General features: G+C 38.0%; 1 protein-coding gene across 3 annotated transcripts in view; it reads right to left on the bottom strand.

Annotated features, from left to right (window-relative positions):
- BRIP1 (BRCA1 interacting helicase 1) overlaps nucleotides 1-16424 on the bottom strand; it is a 189322-nt gene that overhangs the window by 103348 nt on the left and 69550 nt on the right. For all 3 annotated transcript variants that reach the window (XM_044248524.1, XM_044248523.1, XM_044248522.1), the window contains exon 10: nucleotides 15094-15226. In XM_044248524.1, coding sequence (XP_044104459.1) covers nucleotides 15094-15226 — 133 coding nt within the window. The remainder of the gene's footprint in view (nucleotides 1-15093; nucleotides 15227-16424) is intronic.

Raw genomic sequence — 16424 nt, forward strand, 5'->3', positions numbered from 1 at the left:
TAAATAAATAGCCAAAATGATTTTTATACAGCAATAACTAGAAAATGCAATTTTTTAATACATCATTTGAAAAAGAAACGGAAACTTTAACATAGTTAGGAATAAACCTATCCAAAACACCTAAGACTTTTAAAAATGAAATAACAAAATTTTATTGAGATACAGGACATAATAAATGAAGAACTTTATACATCATGTTTGTGAATGGGAAAACTCCTGTACTATAAATAAATAATTCTTTCTAAATTCAGTGAAATTCTAACCAAAATTCCAACAGAAATTTTCATGGAAATTTGCAAGTTAATTCTAAAATTTATTTATCCCAAAGGAAAAGAACAAAGTGAGGAGATACTACCAGATATCAACTTTTTTTAAAAAGATTTTATTTATTTATTTGTCAGAGAGAGAGAGAGAACAAGAGAGTGAACACAAGCAGAGAGAACAGCAGACAGATGCAGAAGCTAAGCAGGGAGCCTGATTCAGTACTTGACCCAAGGACTCTGGGATCATGACCCAAACCGAAGGCAGATGTCCAACCAACTGAGCCACCCAGGCATCCTGATATCAACATTTTTCTAATGCTAGAGTAATTAACAAATATGAGTTTAGATCATAGAACAAAGTCCAGAAATTCACAAATAAATGAAAATCAGATATGTAGCAGAAGTGTCACTACAAATCAGAAAGAAATGGATGAACTATTTAGTAAATGAGGCTGAGAAAATTATCCATATGGAAATAAAATGGATTTTCAATTCACAATATAAACAAAAAGGAATCCTTCATTGATTTTATTAAGAAAAAATATTGCTTTTAGAAAACGTAGCACAAGATAAGAAAAGACTGCTTAAACTAAACTCAAATATAATTCATAAAAGAAAAAATACTGATATTAAACGCACTAAAATAAAAAAACTTTTAGAAAAATACTGCATAAATAAAGAAAACACAGACACAAGAATATACATGCAATAAGCAACAAAGAATTAGTATTTACAATATATAAAGGAAACAGCGACATATAAAAAGATATAAAAGATATAATTTCGGGGCACTTGGGTAGTCTGCCTCTCTGCCTACTTGTAATCTCTATCTGTCAAATAAATAAATAAAATCTTTAAAAAAAAAAGATATATTTTCAAGGATGTTCATAACAATTTTTTTTCTTATTCTGGGAAAGCTGGTAACAACTTACATTTCAAATGCCAGATTAATCAAGTAATTTAGAATACATGCACTCACGAAGTGCCTGGGTGGCTTAGTTGGTTAAGTGACTAGCTTCAGCTCAGGCCCTGGGATCAAGTTGGGCTCCCTGCTCAGCCGGGGAGCCTGCTTCTCCCTCTACCCCCTGCTCTGTCTCTCTCTCAAATAAATAAATAAGATCTTAAGGGCGCCTGGGTGGCTCAGTGCATTGAGCCACTGCCTTCAGCTCATGTCATGCATGATCTCAGGGTCCTGGGATTGAGTCCCGCATCGGGCTCTCTGTTCAGCAGGGAGCCTGCTTCCCTCCTCTCCCTCTGCCTGCGTCTCTGCTTACTTGTTATCTCTGTCAAATAAATAAATAAAATCTTAAAAAAAAAATAAGATCTTAAAAAAAAAAAAGAATATGTACACTCACAAAAATCCTACACTGCAATTAAAAATCACGTGAAAGGGGCACCTGGGTGACTCAGTCGTTTAAGCCTCCAACTCTTGGTTTTGGCTCAGGTAGTGATCTCAGGGCTGTGAGATGGCAGTCGCTCAGTGCAGAATCTGCTTAAGATTCTTTTTCCCTCTGCTTTCCTCCCACCCATCTCCAGCCCCTGTTCTAATAATTTTTTCATTTCTAATAAATATTAAAAAATAAAAATCATGTGAAAGATCTCTGTTAAAACAGTACTCATAAGGGCACCTGGGTAACTTAGTCAAAAATTCCACTCTTGATTTCAGCTTGGGTCATGATCTCAGGGCCCTAAGATCAAGCTCCCGAGAGGCTCCATGATCACTGGGGAGTCAGCTTGAAATTCTCTCCCTCTTCCTCTGCCCCTCCTTACAATTCACACATGTGCTCTCTCTTTGAAATAAATAAACCTTTAAAAAAAAAACAGTACTCATAATATACCATTAAATGAAAAAAGTCTACAAAGAAATGTGCATCATAGAAATCAATTTGTGTCAGGTAAATATATGCATAAAATAAGACAGCTGGATATAAATCCAAATATTACTAATGATCATCCTTAAGTTTATGAGTTTTCTTTCCTTCGCACCTTTTGTATTTTCCAAGTTTTTTCCTTTGATGTATATTTATTTGTACATTTTTATTAAATTTATATATATATAAATTTAATATAGACTAGTGCTATATATACATAGCACTAGTCTTAAGTATACAGCTCACTAAACACACATACACACACCCATAAACTAACACTCACTCAGGACACAAAACATTCCTTGAATCCTAGATGGTTCCCTTTTGCCCTTTCTCAACCCAAACTTCCCCTTACCCCTGCACAATAGTAATCAGTGTTCTGACTTCTACTCGCATAATTATGTTTGTCTCTTCTTAAATTTCAGAAAAATGAAATCATACCATTTATATTCTTCCGCGTCTGGTTTCTTTTACTCAACATTATATCTGTAAGACTCATTTGGTGGTTCATTTTTTACATTGCTGTCTAGTATTCCACAATGTGAACACCTCGTAATTTATCCATTTTACTAATGACATGAACATTTAAAATGTAAAAGTTATGTAAAAAATCATGGAAAGATGTCATAATATGAACAATACTTATAATACCACATTGCATTTTAAAAATGCAGGGCAAAAATTCTAAATATAATCTGATTAAAATACATTTTCAATACTCATATGCCCAAAATGATCATGGCAGCCATAGTTCCTACCTGTTTTGGTTCAAAAACCTCTTTAAGTCCAGATGAGAAAAATTACAAAACTGATAAAAGAAATCAAAGATCCAAAACAAATGGAAAGATACTTTCTGTTCATAGATAGGAAGACTCAATATTGTTCAGTTGTTAGTTCTTCCTAGTTTGATCTATAGATTTAATGCAATTTCTTTTTTTTTTTTTTTTAAAGATTTTATTTATTTATTTGAGAGAGAGACAGTGAGAGAGAGCATAAGCGAGGAGAAGATCAGAGAGCGAAGCAGACTCCCCATGGAGCTGGGATCCTGATGCGGGACTCGATCCCGGGACTCCGGGATCATGACCTGAGCCGAAGGCAGTCGTCCAACCAACTGAGCCACCCAGGCGTTCCGATTTAATGCAATTTCAATCAAAATTCCAGAAAGTTACTTTGTGGATATTGACAAACTGAATCTAAAGTTTATTTGGAAAGAAACAAATCAGCATAACACAATACTAAAGAAAGGCAGAGAAGTGATACTACCCAACTTCCAGACTAACTATAAATCCATAGTAATCAAGATAGTGTGGTATTAGTAAAGGAACAGACAAATAAAACAATGGAAAAGAATAAAGAGTTTAAAAATGGACTCACAAGGGTACAGTCAATTGGTCTTTAACAAAGAAGCAAAGACAATCCAATGGAGAATGATGATCTTTTCAACAAATGCTGATAGAATAATTGGACATCTACATGCAAAGATACAGACTTTCTATCCTTCACAAAAATTAACTAAAAACGAATCACAGACCTAAACGTAAAATGAGAGCTCTAAAACCTTTAGAAGAAAATCTGAATGACTTCAGGTTTCGTGGTGATTTTTTTTTTTTTTAAGATTTTATTTATTTTTTTCCTTAGAGAAAAAGAGAGCAAGTGAGCACAGGCAGGCAGAATGGCAGGCAGAGGCAGAGGGAGAAGCAGGCTCCCTGCCAAGTAAGGAGGCTGATATGGGACTCAGTCCCAGGACACTGGGATCATAACCTGAGGGGAAGGCAGTCACTTAACCAACTGAGCCACCCAGGCGTCCCTGGTGGTGATTTTTTAGACACAACATCTAAAGCATGATCCATCGAAGAAACAATTGGTAAGCTAAAATTTATTAAGACGAAAAACTTATGTTCCATAAAAGACACTGTTAACAGAATGAAAAGACAAACCACAGACTGGAAGAATATATCTGCAAACATGTATCTGATGAAGGACTTGTATACCAAATATACACAGAACAGTTAAAACTCAACAACAGGAAGATAAAGAACCCAAATGAAAACTAGGCAAAAGATTTGAAGAGGCATCTCACCAAACAGATGTATAGATGGCAAAAGAGCAAGTGAAAAACATGTTCTATAGTTCCTCAAGTACAGATCCTTTACCTCTTTAGTTAGGTTTATTCCAAGGTATCTTATGGTTCTTGGTGCTATAGTAAATGGAATCGATTCTCTAATTTCCCTTTCTGTATTTTCATTGTTAGTGTATAAGAAAGCCACTGATTTCTGCACATTGACTTTGTATCCTGCCACGTTGGAATAAACCTAACTAAAGAGGTAAAGGATCTGTACTTGAGGAACTATAGAACACTCATGAAAGAAATTGAAGAAGACACAAAAAGATGGAAGACCATTCCATGCTCTTGGATCGGAAGAATAAACATTGTTAAAATGTCTATACTGCCTAGAGCAATCTATACTTTTAATGCCATTCCGATCAAAATTCCACCGGCATTCTTCAAAGAGCTGGAGCAAATAATCCTAAAATTTGTATGGAATCAGAAGAGACCCCGAATCGCTAAGGAAATGTTGAAAAACAAAAATAAAGCTGGCGGCATCACCTTACCTGATTTCAAGCTTTATTACAAAGCTGTGATCACCAAGACAGCATGGTACTGGCATAAAAACAGACACATAGACCAGTGGAACAGAGTAGAGAGCCCTGATATGGACCCTCAACTCTATGGTCAATTAATCTTTGACAAAACAGGAAAAAATATACAGTGGAAAAAAGACAGTCTCTTCAATAAATGGTGCTGGGAAAACTGGACAGCTATATGTAGAAGAATAAAACTCGGCCATTCTCTTACACCGTACACAAAGATCAACTCAAAATGGATAAAAGACCTCAACGTGAGACAGGAATCCATCAGAATCTTAGAGGAGAACATAGGCAGTAATCTCTTTGATATCAGCCACAGCAACTTCTTTCAAGATACGTCTCCAAAGGCAAAGGAAAACAAAAGCGAAAATAAACTTCTGGGTCTTCATCAAAATCAAAAGCTTCTGCACAGCAAAGAAAACAGTCAAAAAAACAAAGAGGCAACCCACGGAATGGGAGAAGATATTTGCAAATGACAGTACAGACAAAAGGTTGATATCCAGGATCTATAATGAACTCCTCAAACTCAACCCACACGAAACAGGCAAACACATCAAAAAATGGGCAGAAGATATGAACAGACACTTCTCCAATCAAGACATACAAATGGCTATCAGACACATGAAAAAATGCTCATCATCATTAGCCCTCAGGGAGATTCAAATTAAAACCACATTGAGATATCACCTTACACCAGTTAGAATGGCCAAAATTAACAAAACAGGAAACAACATGTGTTGGACAGGATGTGGAGAAAGGGGAACCCTCTTACACTGTTGGTGGGAATGCAAGTTGGTGCAGCCTCTTTGGAGAACAGTGTGGAGATTCCTCAAGAAATTAAAAATAGAGCTTCCCTACGACCCTGCAATTGCACTCCTGGGTATTTACCCCAAAGATACAGATGTCGTGAAAAGAAGGGCCATCTGTACCCCAATGTTTATAGCAGCAATGGCCACAGTCGCCAAACTATGGAAAGAACAAAGATGCCCTTCAACGGATGAATGGATAAGGAAGATGTGGTCCACATACACTATGGAGTATTGCGCCTCCATCAGAAAGGATGAATACCCAACTTTTGTAGCAACATGGACGGGACTGGAAGAGATTATGCTGAGTGAAATAAGTCAAGCAGAGAGAGTCAATTATCATATGGTTTCACTTATTTGTGGAGCATAACCAATAGCATGGAGGACAAGGGGCGTTAGAGAGGAGTAGGGAATTTGGGTAAATTGGAAGGGGAGGTGAACCATGAGAGACTATGGACTCTGAAAAACAGTCTGAGGGGTTTGAAGTGGCGGGAGGGGTGGGAGGTTGGGGTACCAGGTGGTGGGTATTATAGAGGGCACGGCTTGCATGGAGCACTGGGTGTGGTGAAAAAATAATGAATACTGTTTTTCTGAAAATAAATAAATTGGAAAAAAAAAAAACATGTTCTACATTAAACGTCAGTAGGGAATGTAAATGAAAAAATGTAAAATGCTAATACACATCTATTAGAATGGCTGCTATTCAAAACCCAGACAATTCCAAATATTGGCAAGGATGTATAAAAAAAGGAACCCTGGGGGAACCTGGGTGGCTCAGTGGGTTAAGCCTCTGCCTTTGGCTCAGGTCATGATCTCAGGGTCCTGGGATCGAGCCCCGCATCGGGCTCTCTGCTCAGTGGCGAGCCTGCTTCCCCCTCTCTCTCTGCCTGCCTCTCTGCTTACTTGTGATCTCTATCTGATAAATAAATAAAATCTTTAAAATTTATCAGATCTATCTGATAAATCAAAAAAAAAAAAAAAAAAGAATTGGAAAGAAAACTTCCAAACTCATTTTATGAGGCTAGCATTACCTTGAACCCAAAACCAAAGACCCGAACAGAAAGGAGAATTACAGACCAATATCCCTGATGAACATGGATGCCAAATGTTCACCAACATACTAGCTAACAGGTCCAACAGCACATTAAAAGGATTATTAGAGAGGAGTCAAGATGGTGGAGGAACAGCAGACTGAGATAACATCAGGTAGCAGGAGTTCAGCTAGATAATTATCAAACCATTCTGAACACCTACAAATCCAACATGAGATCAAAGAGAAGAGCAGCAATTCTAGAAACAGAAAATCAGCCACTTTTTGAAAGGTAGGAAGTGCAGAGAAGTGAATCCAAAGTAACAGGAAGATAGATCGCAAGAGGAGGAGCTCGCTCCTAGCAAGCAGTGGAGCAACAAAGCACAAAATCCAAACTTTTAAAGTCTGCTCCACTGAGGGACATTGCTCCAGTGGCTAAGCGGGAGTGAAGCCCTTGCTGGTACAGTGTGGTCTCAGGTCCTGCGGGGTCACAGAAGGATCGGGAGTGTCAGAGTGTAGCAGAGCTCCCAGGTATTAGAGCAGGGAAGCTGGCTACAGAGACGGAAGCGAGGAGTGAGATCTCAACTCTGGGTTACCTTAAATTGTAAACTGTGACACAGTCAGACCACTGCTCTTTGAGCAGAGACCCCACAAGTAGCAGATCTGGGGAGACCCCTGGAAGAGCAGAGCAAGAGGAATCTGCTGGGTTTGGAGACTCCAAATGGGGCTGTGTGTCAGAGGCAGAAACGCTCGGTCACAGGCTGTGTGAGCTCGGAGCGTGGCCAGAGACCAGGAAGACAGGAGTGCTTGAGCGCTTTTCTTGGAGGGCACACTGAGGAGCGGGGCCCTGAGCTCTCCGCTCCTCCAGGTGGACATTGGGAGGCCACTAATTTCATTCCTGTCCTCCAGAGCTCTATGGAAAGCAATCAGGGAACGATAGCTCCTGAGAGTGAGCCTGAGCAGATTACTTAGCCTGGCCCCTGGCAAGGGTGGCGCAATTTCTTCTTGGGCAAACACACTTGAGAATCACTACAACAGGCCCCTACCCCAGAAGATCAGCAAGAACATCCAGCCAAGACCAAGCTCAGTGATCAAGAAAACAGTGGAATTCTACAGGAGGGGAAAGCAAAGCATGGAATGCATAGCTTTCTCCCCATGATTCTTTAGTCTTGCAAAGTTAATTAAATTTTTAAATTTTATCTCTTATTCTAATTTTTTTCCTCTTTCATCTTTTAACTTTTTAAAACTAGTTTATCTTAACGAAAACTTTCTAAAAAAATCTTCTTTAAAAATGCTCAATATGGGGGCGCCTGGGTGGCTCAGTGGGTTAAGCCGCTGCCGTCGGCTCAGGTCATGATCTCAGGGTCCTGGGATCGAGTCCTGCATCGGGCTCTCTGCTCAGCAGGGAGCCTGCTTCCCTCTCTCTCTCTCTCTCTGCCTGCCTCTCCATCTACTTGTGATTTCTCTCTGTCAAATAAATAAATAAAATCTTTAAAAAAAAAAAAAAATGCTCAATATGTGGGTTGCCTGGGTGGCTCATTGGGTTAAAGCCTCTGCCTTCAGCTCAGGTCGTGGGCGCAGGGTCCTGGGATCGAGCCTGCGTCAGGCTCTCTGCTCCACAGGGAGCCTGCTTCCTCCCCTTTCTCTCTCTGCCTGCCTCTCTGCCTGCTTGTGATTTCTCTCTCTGTGTCAAATAGATAAAATTTAAAAAAAAATGCTCAATATGTTTTTCAACTTTTTCAACATTTTTTTAAAGATTTTATATATTTACTTGACAGACAGAGATCACAAGTAGGCAGAGACGTAAGCAGAGAGAGAAAAGGGGGGAAGCAGACTCCCTGCTGAGCAGAGAGCCAGATGCAAGACTTGATCCCAAGACCCTGGAATCATGACCTGAGCCGAAGGCAGAGGCTTAACCCACTGAGCCACCCAGGCGCCTCTAAAAAAAAACTTTAAAAATCTTCATTGTTATAGTCATGTTTTATCCTTTGTTGTATCTAACTTTATTTTTTGTATACATATAGGGTTTTTTTGGGATATAACTTTTTCTAATAGATCAAAATATACCCTAAATCTAGCACAGGGCTTTGTTCTAGTCTCCTGCCTAAGCAAATTCTCCCCATGTTCTTTTTCTTTCTTTTCCCAACTAACTTATCTTATCAACTCCTTTTTTTAGAATTTTTTAAATTTTCATCTTTATAGTCATATTCCCTCCCTTCATCGTGTTTACCCTTATTTTTGTTTGTGTATGTATGTGTGTGTGTGTGTGTGTGTGTGTGTGTGTATATATATATATGTATGTTTTTCTTTAAAATTGTGGTAGGTAGATTCTTCTGAGACCAAAATACACCCAAAATCAAATCGGTGGCTCTAGTCTATTCCCTAGTCTATATTTTTTTGTTTATTTTTTTTTTGAACTTCTTTTTTTTTTTAAGCTTTTTTTTTCAATTTATTTATTTTCAGAAAAACAGTATTCATTATTTTTTCACCACACCCAGTGCTCCATGCAAGCCGTGCCCTCTATAATACCCACCACCTGGTACCCCAACTTCCCACCCCCCCGCCACTTCAAATCCCTCAGATTGTTTTTCAGAGTCCATAGTCTCTCACGGTTCACCTACCCTTCCAATTTACCCAAATTTCCTTCTCCTCTCTAACGCCCCTTGTCCTCCATGCTACTTGTTATGCTCCACAAATAAGTGAAACCATATGATAATTGACTCTCTCTGCTTGACTTATTTCACTCAGCATAATCTCTTCCAGTCCCGTCCATGTTGCTACAAAAGTTGGGTATTCATCCTTTCTGATGATTCTTTTAACCCCTTTGCTTCTCTCCCTGATTTGGGGTCTCTTTTGATTTGATTAGCATACATTTTTCTGGGGTCTTTGGCACCCTTTTAGTATTTTATTTTCTCGTTCATATATTCTTATCTGAATAAAATGACAAGGCGGATAAACTCACCACAAAGAAAAAAAACAAGAGGCAGTACCTAATCAGTATGGACTAGGGACCTAATCAATATGGACGTTGGTAATATGTCATATCAAAAGAGTTCAGAATGATGATTCTCAAGGTGCTAGCTGGGCACGAAAAAGGCATGGAAGATACTAGAGAAACCCTGTCTGGAGAAATAAAAGCCCTTTCTGGAGAAATAAAAGAACTACAATCTAACCAAGCTGAAATCAAAAAAACCTATTAATGAGGTGCAATAAAAAATGGAGGCTCTTACTGCTAGGATAAATGGGGCAGAAGAGAGAATTAGTGATATAGAATACCAAATGATGAAGAATAAAGAAGTTGAGCAAAAGAGAGACAAAAAACTACTGGACCAGAGGGAAGAATTCGAGAGATAAGTGATACTATAAGATGAAACAATATTAGAGTAATTGGGATTCCAGAAGAAGAATAAAGAGAGAGGGGGCAGATGGTATATTGGAGCGAATTATTGTAGAGAATTTCCCTAATATGGCAAAGGGAACAAGCATCAAAATCCAGGAGGTGCAGAGAGTCCCCCTCAAAATCAATAAGAATAGGCCCACACCCCGTCTTCTTATACTAAAACTTACAAGTCTTAGTGACAAAGAGAAAATCCTGAAAGCAGTCCAGGACAAGAAGTCTATAATATACAATGGTAAAAATGTTAGATTGGCAGCAGACTTATCCACTGAGACCTGGCAGGCCAGAAAGAAGTGGCATGATATATTCAAAGCATTAAATGAGAAAAACATGCAGCCAAGAATAGTATATCCAGCTAGGCTATCATTGAAAATGGAAGGAGATATAAAAAGCTTCCAGGCCAAATAAAAACTAAAAGAATTTGCGAACACCAAACCAGCCCTACAGGAAATATTGAAGAGAGAGCCTGAAAGCAGTAGACCAGAAAGGAACAAAGACAACATACAGTAACAGTCACCTTACAGGCAATACAATGGCAATAAATTCATATCTCAATAGTTACCCTGAATGTAAATGGGTTAAATGCCCTAATCAAAAGACACAGGGGATCATAATGGATAAGAAACCAAAACCCTTCAATATGCTGTCTACAAGAAACTCATTTTAGACCCGAAGACAGACCAGATTTAAAGTGAGGGGTGGAAAACAATTTACCATGCTAATGGACATAAAAAAAAAGCTGGGGTGGCAATCCTTATATCAGATAAATTAGATTATAATCCAAAGACTGTAATAAGAGATGAGGAAGGACACTATATCATACTCAAAGGGTCTGTCCAACAAGAAGACCTAACAATTTTAATTATCTATGTCCCTAACATGGGAGCAGCCAACTACATAAACCAATTAATAACAAAAATCAAAGAAACACATCGACAAGAATACAATAATAGTAGGGGACTTTAACACCCCCTCACTGAAATGGACAGGTCGTCCAGGCAAAAGATCAACAAGAAAATAAAGGCCTTAAGTGACACACTAGACCAGATGGACATCACAGATACATTCAGAACATTTCATCCCAAAGCAACAGAATACACATTCTTCTCTAGTGCACATAAAACATTCTCCAAAATAGATCACATCCTGGGTCACAAATCAGGTCTCAACTGGTACCAAAAGATTGGGATCATTCCCTGCATATTTTCAGACCACAATGTTCTGAAGCTAGGACTCAATCACAAGAGAAAAGTTGGAAAGAACCCAAATACATGGAGGCTAGAGAGTATCCGACTAAAGAATGAATGGGTCGACCAGGAAATTAAAGAAGAATTGAAAAAAATGCATGGAAACAAATGAAAATGAAAACACAACTGTTCAAAATCTGTGGGACACAGCAAAGGCAGTCCTGAGAGGAAAATATACAGCAATACAAACCTTTCTCAAGAAACAAGAAAGGTAGGGGCACCTGGGTGGCTCAGTGGGTTAATGCCTCTGCCTTCGGCTCAGGTCATGATCCCAGGGTCCTGGGATCGAGCCCCGTATCAGGCTCTCTGCTCAGCCAGGAGCCTGCTTCCTCCTCTCTCTGCCTGCCTCTGCTTACTTGTGATCTCTCTCTGTCAAATAAATAAAATAAAATAAAATAAAATAAAATAAAATAAACAAGAAAGGTCTCAAGTACAAAACCAAACCCAACATCTACAGGAGCTGGAGAGAGAACAGCAAAGGAAGCCTAAACCCAGCAGGAGAAGAGAAATAATAAAGATCAGAGCGAAATCAATGAAATAGAAACCAAAAAGGCAGTAGAACAAATCAACATAACTAGGAGCTGGTTCTTTGAAAGAATTAATAAGATGGATAAACCCCTGTTTAGAATTATCAAACAGAAAAGAGAAAGGATCCAAATAAATAAAATAATGAATGAAAGAGGAGCGATCACAATCAACACCAAAGATATACAAACAATTAAAAGAACATATTATGATCAACTATACACCAGCAAATTTGACAATCTGAAAGAAAGGGATGCATTCCTAGAGATCTACAACTACCAAAATTGAACTAGGAAGAAATAGAAAACCTGAACAGACCCATAACCAGTAAGGAGATTGAAGCAGTCATCAAAAATCTCCCAAGAAACAAGAGCCCAGGGCCAGACGGTTTCCTAGGGAAATTTATCAAGCATTTAAAGAAGAATTAATTCCTATTCTCCTGAAACTTCCAAAAAATAGAAATAGAAGAAAAACTTCCAAACTCACTTTATTAGACCACCATTCCCTTGATCCCAAAACCAGTCAAAGACCCATTCAAAAAAGAGAATTACAGACCAATATCCTTGATGAACACAGATGCAAAAATTCTCACCAAAACACTAGCCAATAGGATCCAACAGTACATTAAAGGATCATTCACCACGACCAAGTGGGATTTGTTCCAGGACTACAAGGTTGGTTCAACATCCACAAATCAATCAATGTGATACAATGCATTAATAAAAGAAAGAACAAGAACCATATGATACTCTCAATAGATGCTGAAAAAGCATTTGACCAAGTACAGCACCCTTTCTTGTCAAAACTCTTCAAAGTGTAGGGATAGAGGGTACATACCTCAATATCATTAACGTCATCTATGAAAAACCCACAACGAATATCATTCTCAATGGAGAAGAACTGAGAGTTTCTCCGCTAAGGTCAGGAACATGGCAGGGATGTCTATTATCACCACTGCTATTCAACATAGTACTAGAAGTCCAAGCCTCAGCAATCAGACAACACAAAGAAATTAAAGGCATCCAAATTGGCAAAGAAGTCAAACTATCACTCTTTGCAGATGATAGGATACTTTATGTGGAAAACCCAAAAGGCTCCACTCCAAATCTGCTAGAACTTGTACAGGAATTCAGTAAAGTGTCAGGATATAAAATTAATGCACAGAAATTTGTAGTGTTTCTATACACCAACAGCAAGACAGAAGGAAGAGAAATTAAGGAGTCAATCCCATTTACAATTGCACTCCATACCATAAGATACCTAGGAATAAACCTAACCAAAGAGGCAAAGAATCTGTACTCCGAAAACTATAAAGTGCTCGTGAAAGAAACTGACAAAGACACAAAGAAATGGAAAAATGTTCCATGCTCATGGATTGGAAGAACAAATATTGTGAAAATGTCTATGCTCTCTAAAGCAATCTACACGTTTAATGCAATCCCTATCAAAATACCATCCATTTTTTTCAAAGAAATGGAACAAATAATCCTAAAATTTATATGGAACCGGAAAAGACCCCAAATATCCAGAGGAATGTTGAAAAAGAAAGCCAAAGGTGGTGGCATCACAATTTCAGACTTCAAGCTCTATTACAAAGCTGTCATCATCAAGACAGTGTGGTGCTGGTACAAAAACTGACACCTAGATAACTGGAACAGAATAGAGAGCCCAGAAATAGACCCTGAACTCTGTGGTCAACTCATCTTTGACAAAGCAGGAATGTCCAATGGAGAAAAGACAGTCTCTTCAAAATATAGTGTTGGGAAAATTGGACAGCCACATGCAGAAAAATGAAACTGGACCATTTCCTTACACCACACACAAAAATAGATTCAAAATGGATGAAAGACCTCAATGTGAGAAAGGAATCCATCAAGATCCTTGAGGATAACATAGGCAGCAACTTCTTCGACCTCAGCCACAGCAACTTCTTTCTAGAAACATCACCAAAGGCTAGGGAAGCAAGGGCAAAAATGAACTATTGGGACTTCATCAAGATCAAAAGCTTTTGCACAGCAAAGGAAACAGTCAACAAAACCAAAAGATAACTGACAGAGTGGGAGAAGATATTTGCAAACGACATATCAGATAAAGGGCTAGTATCCAAAATCTATAACTTATCAAACTCCACACCCAAAGAACAAGTAATCCAATCAAGAAATGGGCAGAGGACATGAACGGAAATTTCTGCAGAGAAGACATCCAAATGGCCAACAGACACATGAAAAAGTGCTCCACATCACTCGCATCAGGGAAATACAAATCAAAACCACAATGAGATACCACCTCACGCCAGTCAAAATGGCTAAATTAACTAGTCAGGAAACAACAGATGCTGGTGAGGATGCGGGGAAACCCTCCTACACTGTTGGTGGGAGTGCAAGCTGTTACAGCCACTCTAGAAAACAGCGTGGAGGTTCCTCAAAAAGTTGAACATAGTTACCCTATGACCCAGCAATCGCACTACTGGGTATATATCCTAAAGATACAAATGTAGTGATCCAAAGGGACATGTGCACCCGAATGTTTATAGCAGCAATGTCCACAATAGCCAAACTATGGAAAGAACCTAGATGTCCACCAAAGATGAGTGGATAAAGAAGATGTAGTATATATATACAATGGAACACTATGCCACCATCAAAAGTAATGAAATCTTGCCATTTGCAATGACATGGATGGAACTAGAGGGTATTATGCTGAGTGAAATAAGTCAATCGGAGAAAGACAATTATCATATGATCTCCCTGATACGAGGAAGTTGTCAGGCAAAGTGGGGGTTTTGGGGGGTAGGGAAGGAAAAAATGAAACAAGGTGGTATGGGGAGGGAGACAAACCATAAGAGACTTTTAATCTCCCAATACAAACTCAGGGTTGCCAGAGGGAGCGGGAGAGGGAGAGGGTGGTTGGGTTATGGACATTGGGGAAGGTATGTGCTATGGTGAGTGCTGTGAAGTGTGTAAAACTGGTGATTCACAGACATGTACCCCTGGGGCTAATAACATATTATATGTTAATTTAAAAAAAAAAAAACACCTGACAAAATAATTTTAGAACTTAAAAATATTGACTTCTTTGGATTTGAACAAAGCAATTCATTCTTTTAAGTCTTATTTCTTTCAAACTAAGTAATGCTATTTTTTAATCTAAAATTTACACTGTTAATTAAAGATTAACAAACTTAGATAATAAAATATAATTTCAAAATAGTTAAATTACAGTTTTTTAAGTCTAGATTAACTTATTCACTGTTAAACCATCTCTAATGCACTAAATAAATGTCACAGGTAGAAAAAAAATCTTACCTGCAATATTGGAAAAGTAGCAGTGGTAATGCCCATTTTGTGTAAATTTAAGAGCATTTCACTTCCACTCCATATTTTACATGAGGATTCATAATCCCTTTCCACAAGATGTTCAGTGTTTGCTTCTAACCAACTAAAATAAAATAATTCCCAAATTAATTAATTAAGTAAAATAAAACAATTCCATCAACTAATATCATCCTTACATGCACTATTTCAACAAAACAAAGAACTGTGATACATTGATCATATTCCTGAAACTCTTGGGATACAAATGTGAATTAAGACATCTTTTAAAATGCGTGTATATTTCATATTGCATAATAAACACTTGCATAGTTAAAATGTTTTATTCAGAAAAGGGAAACATGCATGTGATTTCCCAGTTGTGTTTTTTTAGATTCACACCTCTTTATCTCTTCAACTGAAAACCAGGTATAGAAGCTGATCCCAAATGTGCACAAAGGAAATATAAAACAATCTAATAAAAAAATTAATAATGAATACTGTTTTTCTGAAAATAAATAAATTGGAAAAAAATTAAGCTGTTACATATATTTTTTTAAGATTTTATTTATTATTTGACAGACAGAGATCACAAGTAGGCAGAGAGGCAGGCGGGGGGTTGGGGGAGGGGGTGTGAAGCAGATTCCCTTGCTGAGCAGAGAGCCCCATGCAGGGCTCAATCCCAGGACCCTGGGATCATGACCTGAGCTGAAGGCAGAGGCTTTAACCCACTGAGCCACCCAGGTGCCCCTAAGCTGTTACATATTAAAACAAAAAAGAGTTACTAGAAAATATACTCATTTTTATGTATACCTACACATTTTTACCTACACATATTTAGTAAGTACTTAAATGCCTGTATTATGCCAGACACTGTACTGGTACCAGAAATACAGCAATAAGTAAAATAGGCAAGATCCTTACTCTTATGAAAATTACTTTCTATTAAAAAGAGAAATAAACTTAGATACATGAAACAAGAAAATATCAGGTACTGAAAAGTCATATAATGAAAATAAATTAGCTTACTGTAGTCTACTTGCTATTTTAATGTGAATGCCAAGGAAGTTCTCCCTGAGGTGACATTTATTCTAACAACAGAATGCAAAAGTACCCAGTTAGGAAGGATTGGAGAAGGAAAAACAGAACAAAACAAAACAAAACTCCAAGCAGAAAGAACAGCTAGCGCAAAGACTTTGACGTGGTTAACAAATTTTGCTTATTTAAAGACCTGACAGAAAGCCACTGTGGTTCCAACACAATGGGCAAAAAGGAATAACATTATGTACAATGTTAGAACAATGTTAGAGTGTTAAGCAGGAATC

Source organism: Neovison vison, chromosome 5 (genome assembly GCF_020171115.1).
Source record: "Neovison vison isolate M4711 chromosome 5, ASM_NN_V1, whole genome shotgun sequence".
Taxonomy (NCBI): Eukaryota; Metazoa; Chordata; class Mammalia; order Carnivora; family Mustelidae; genus Neogale; species Neogale vison.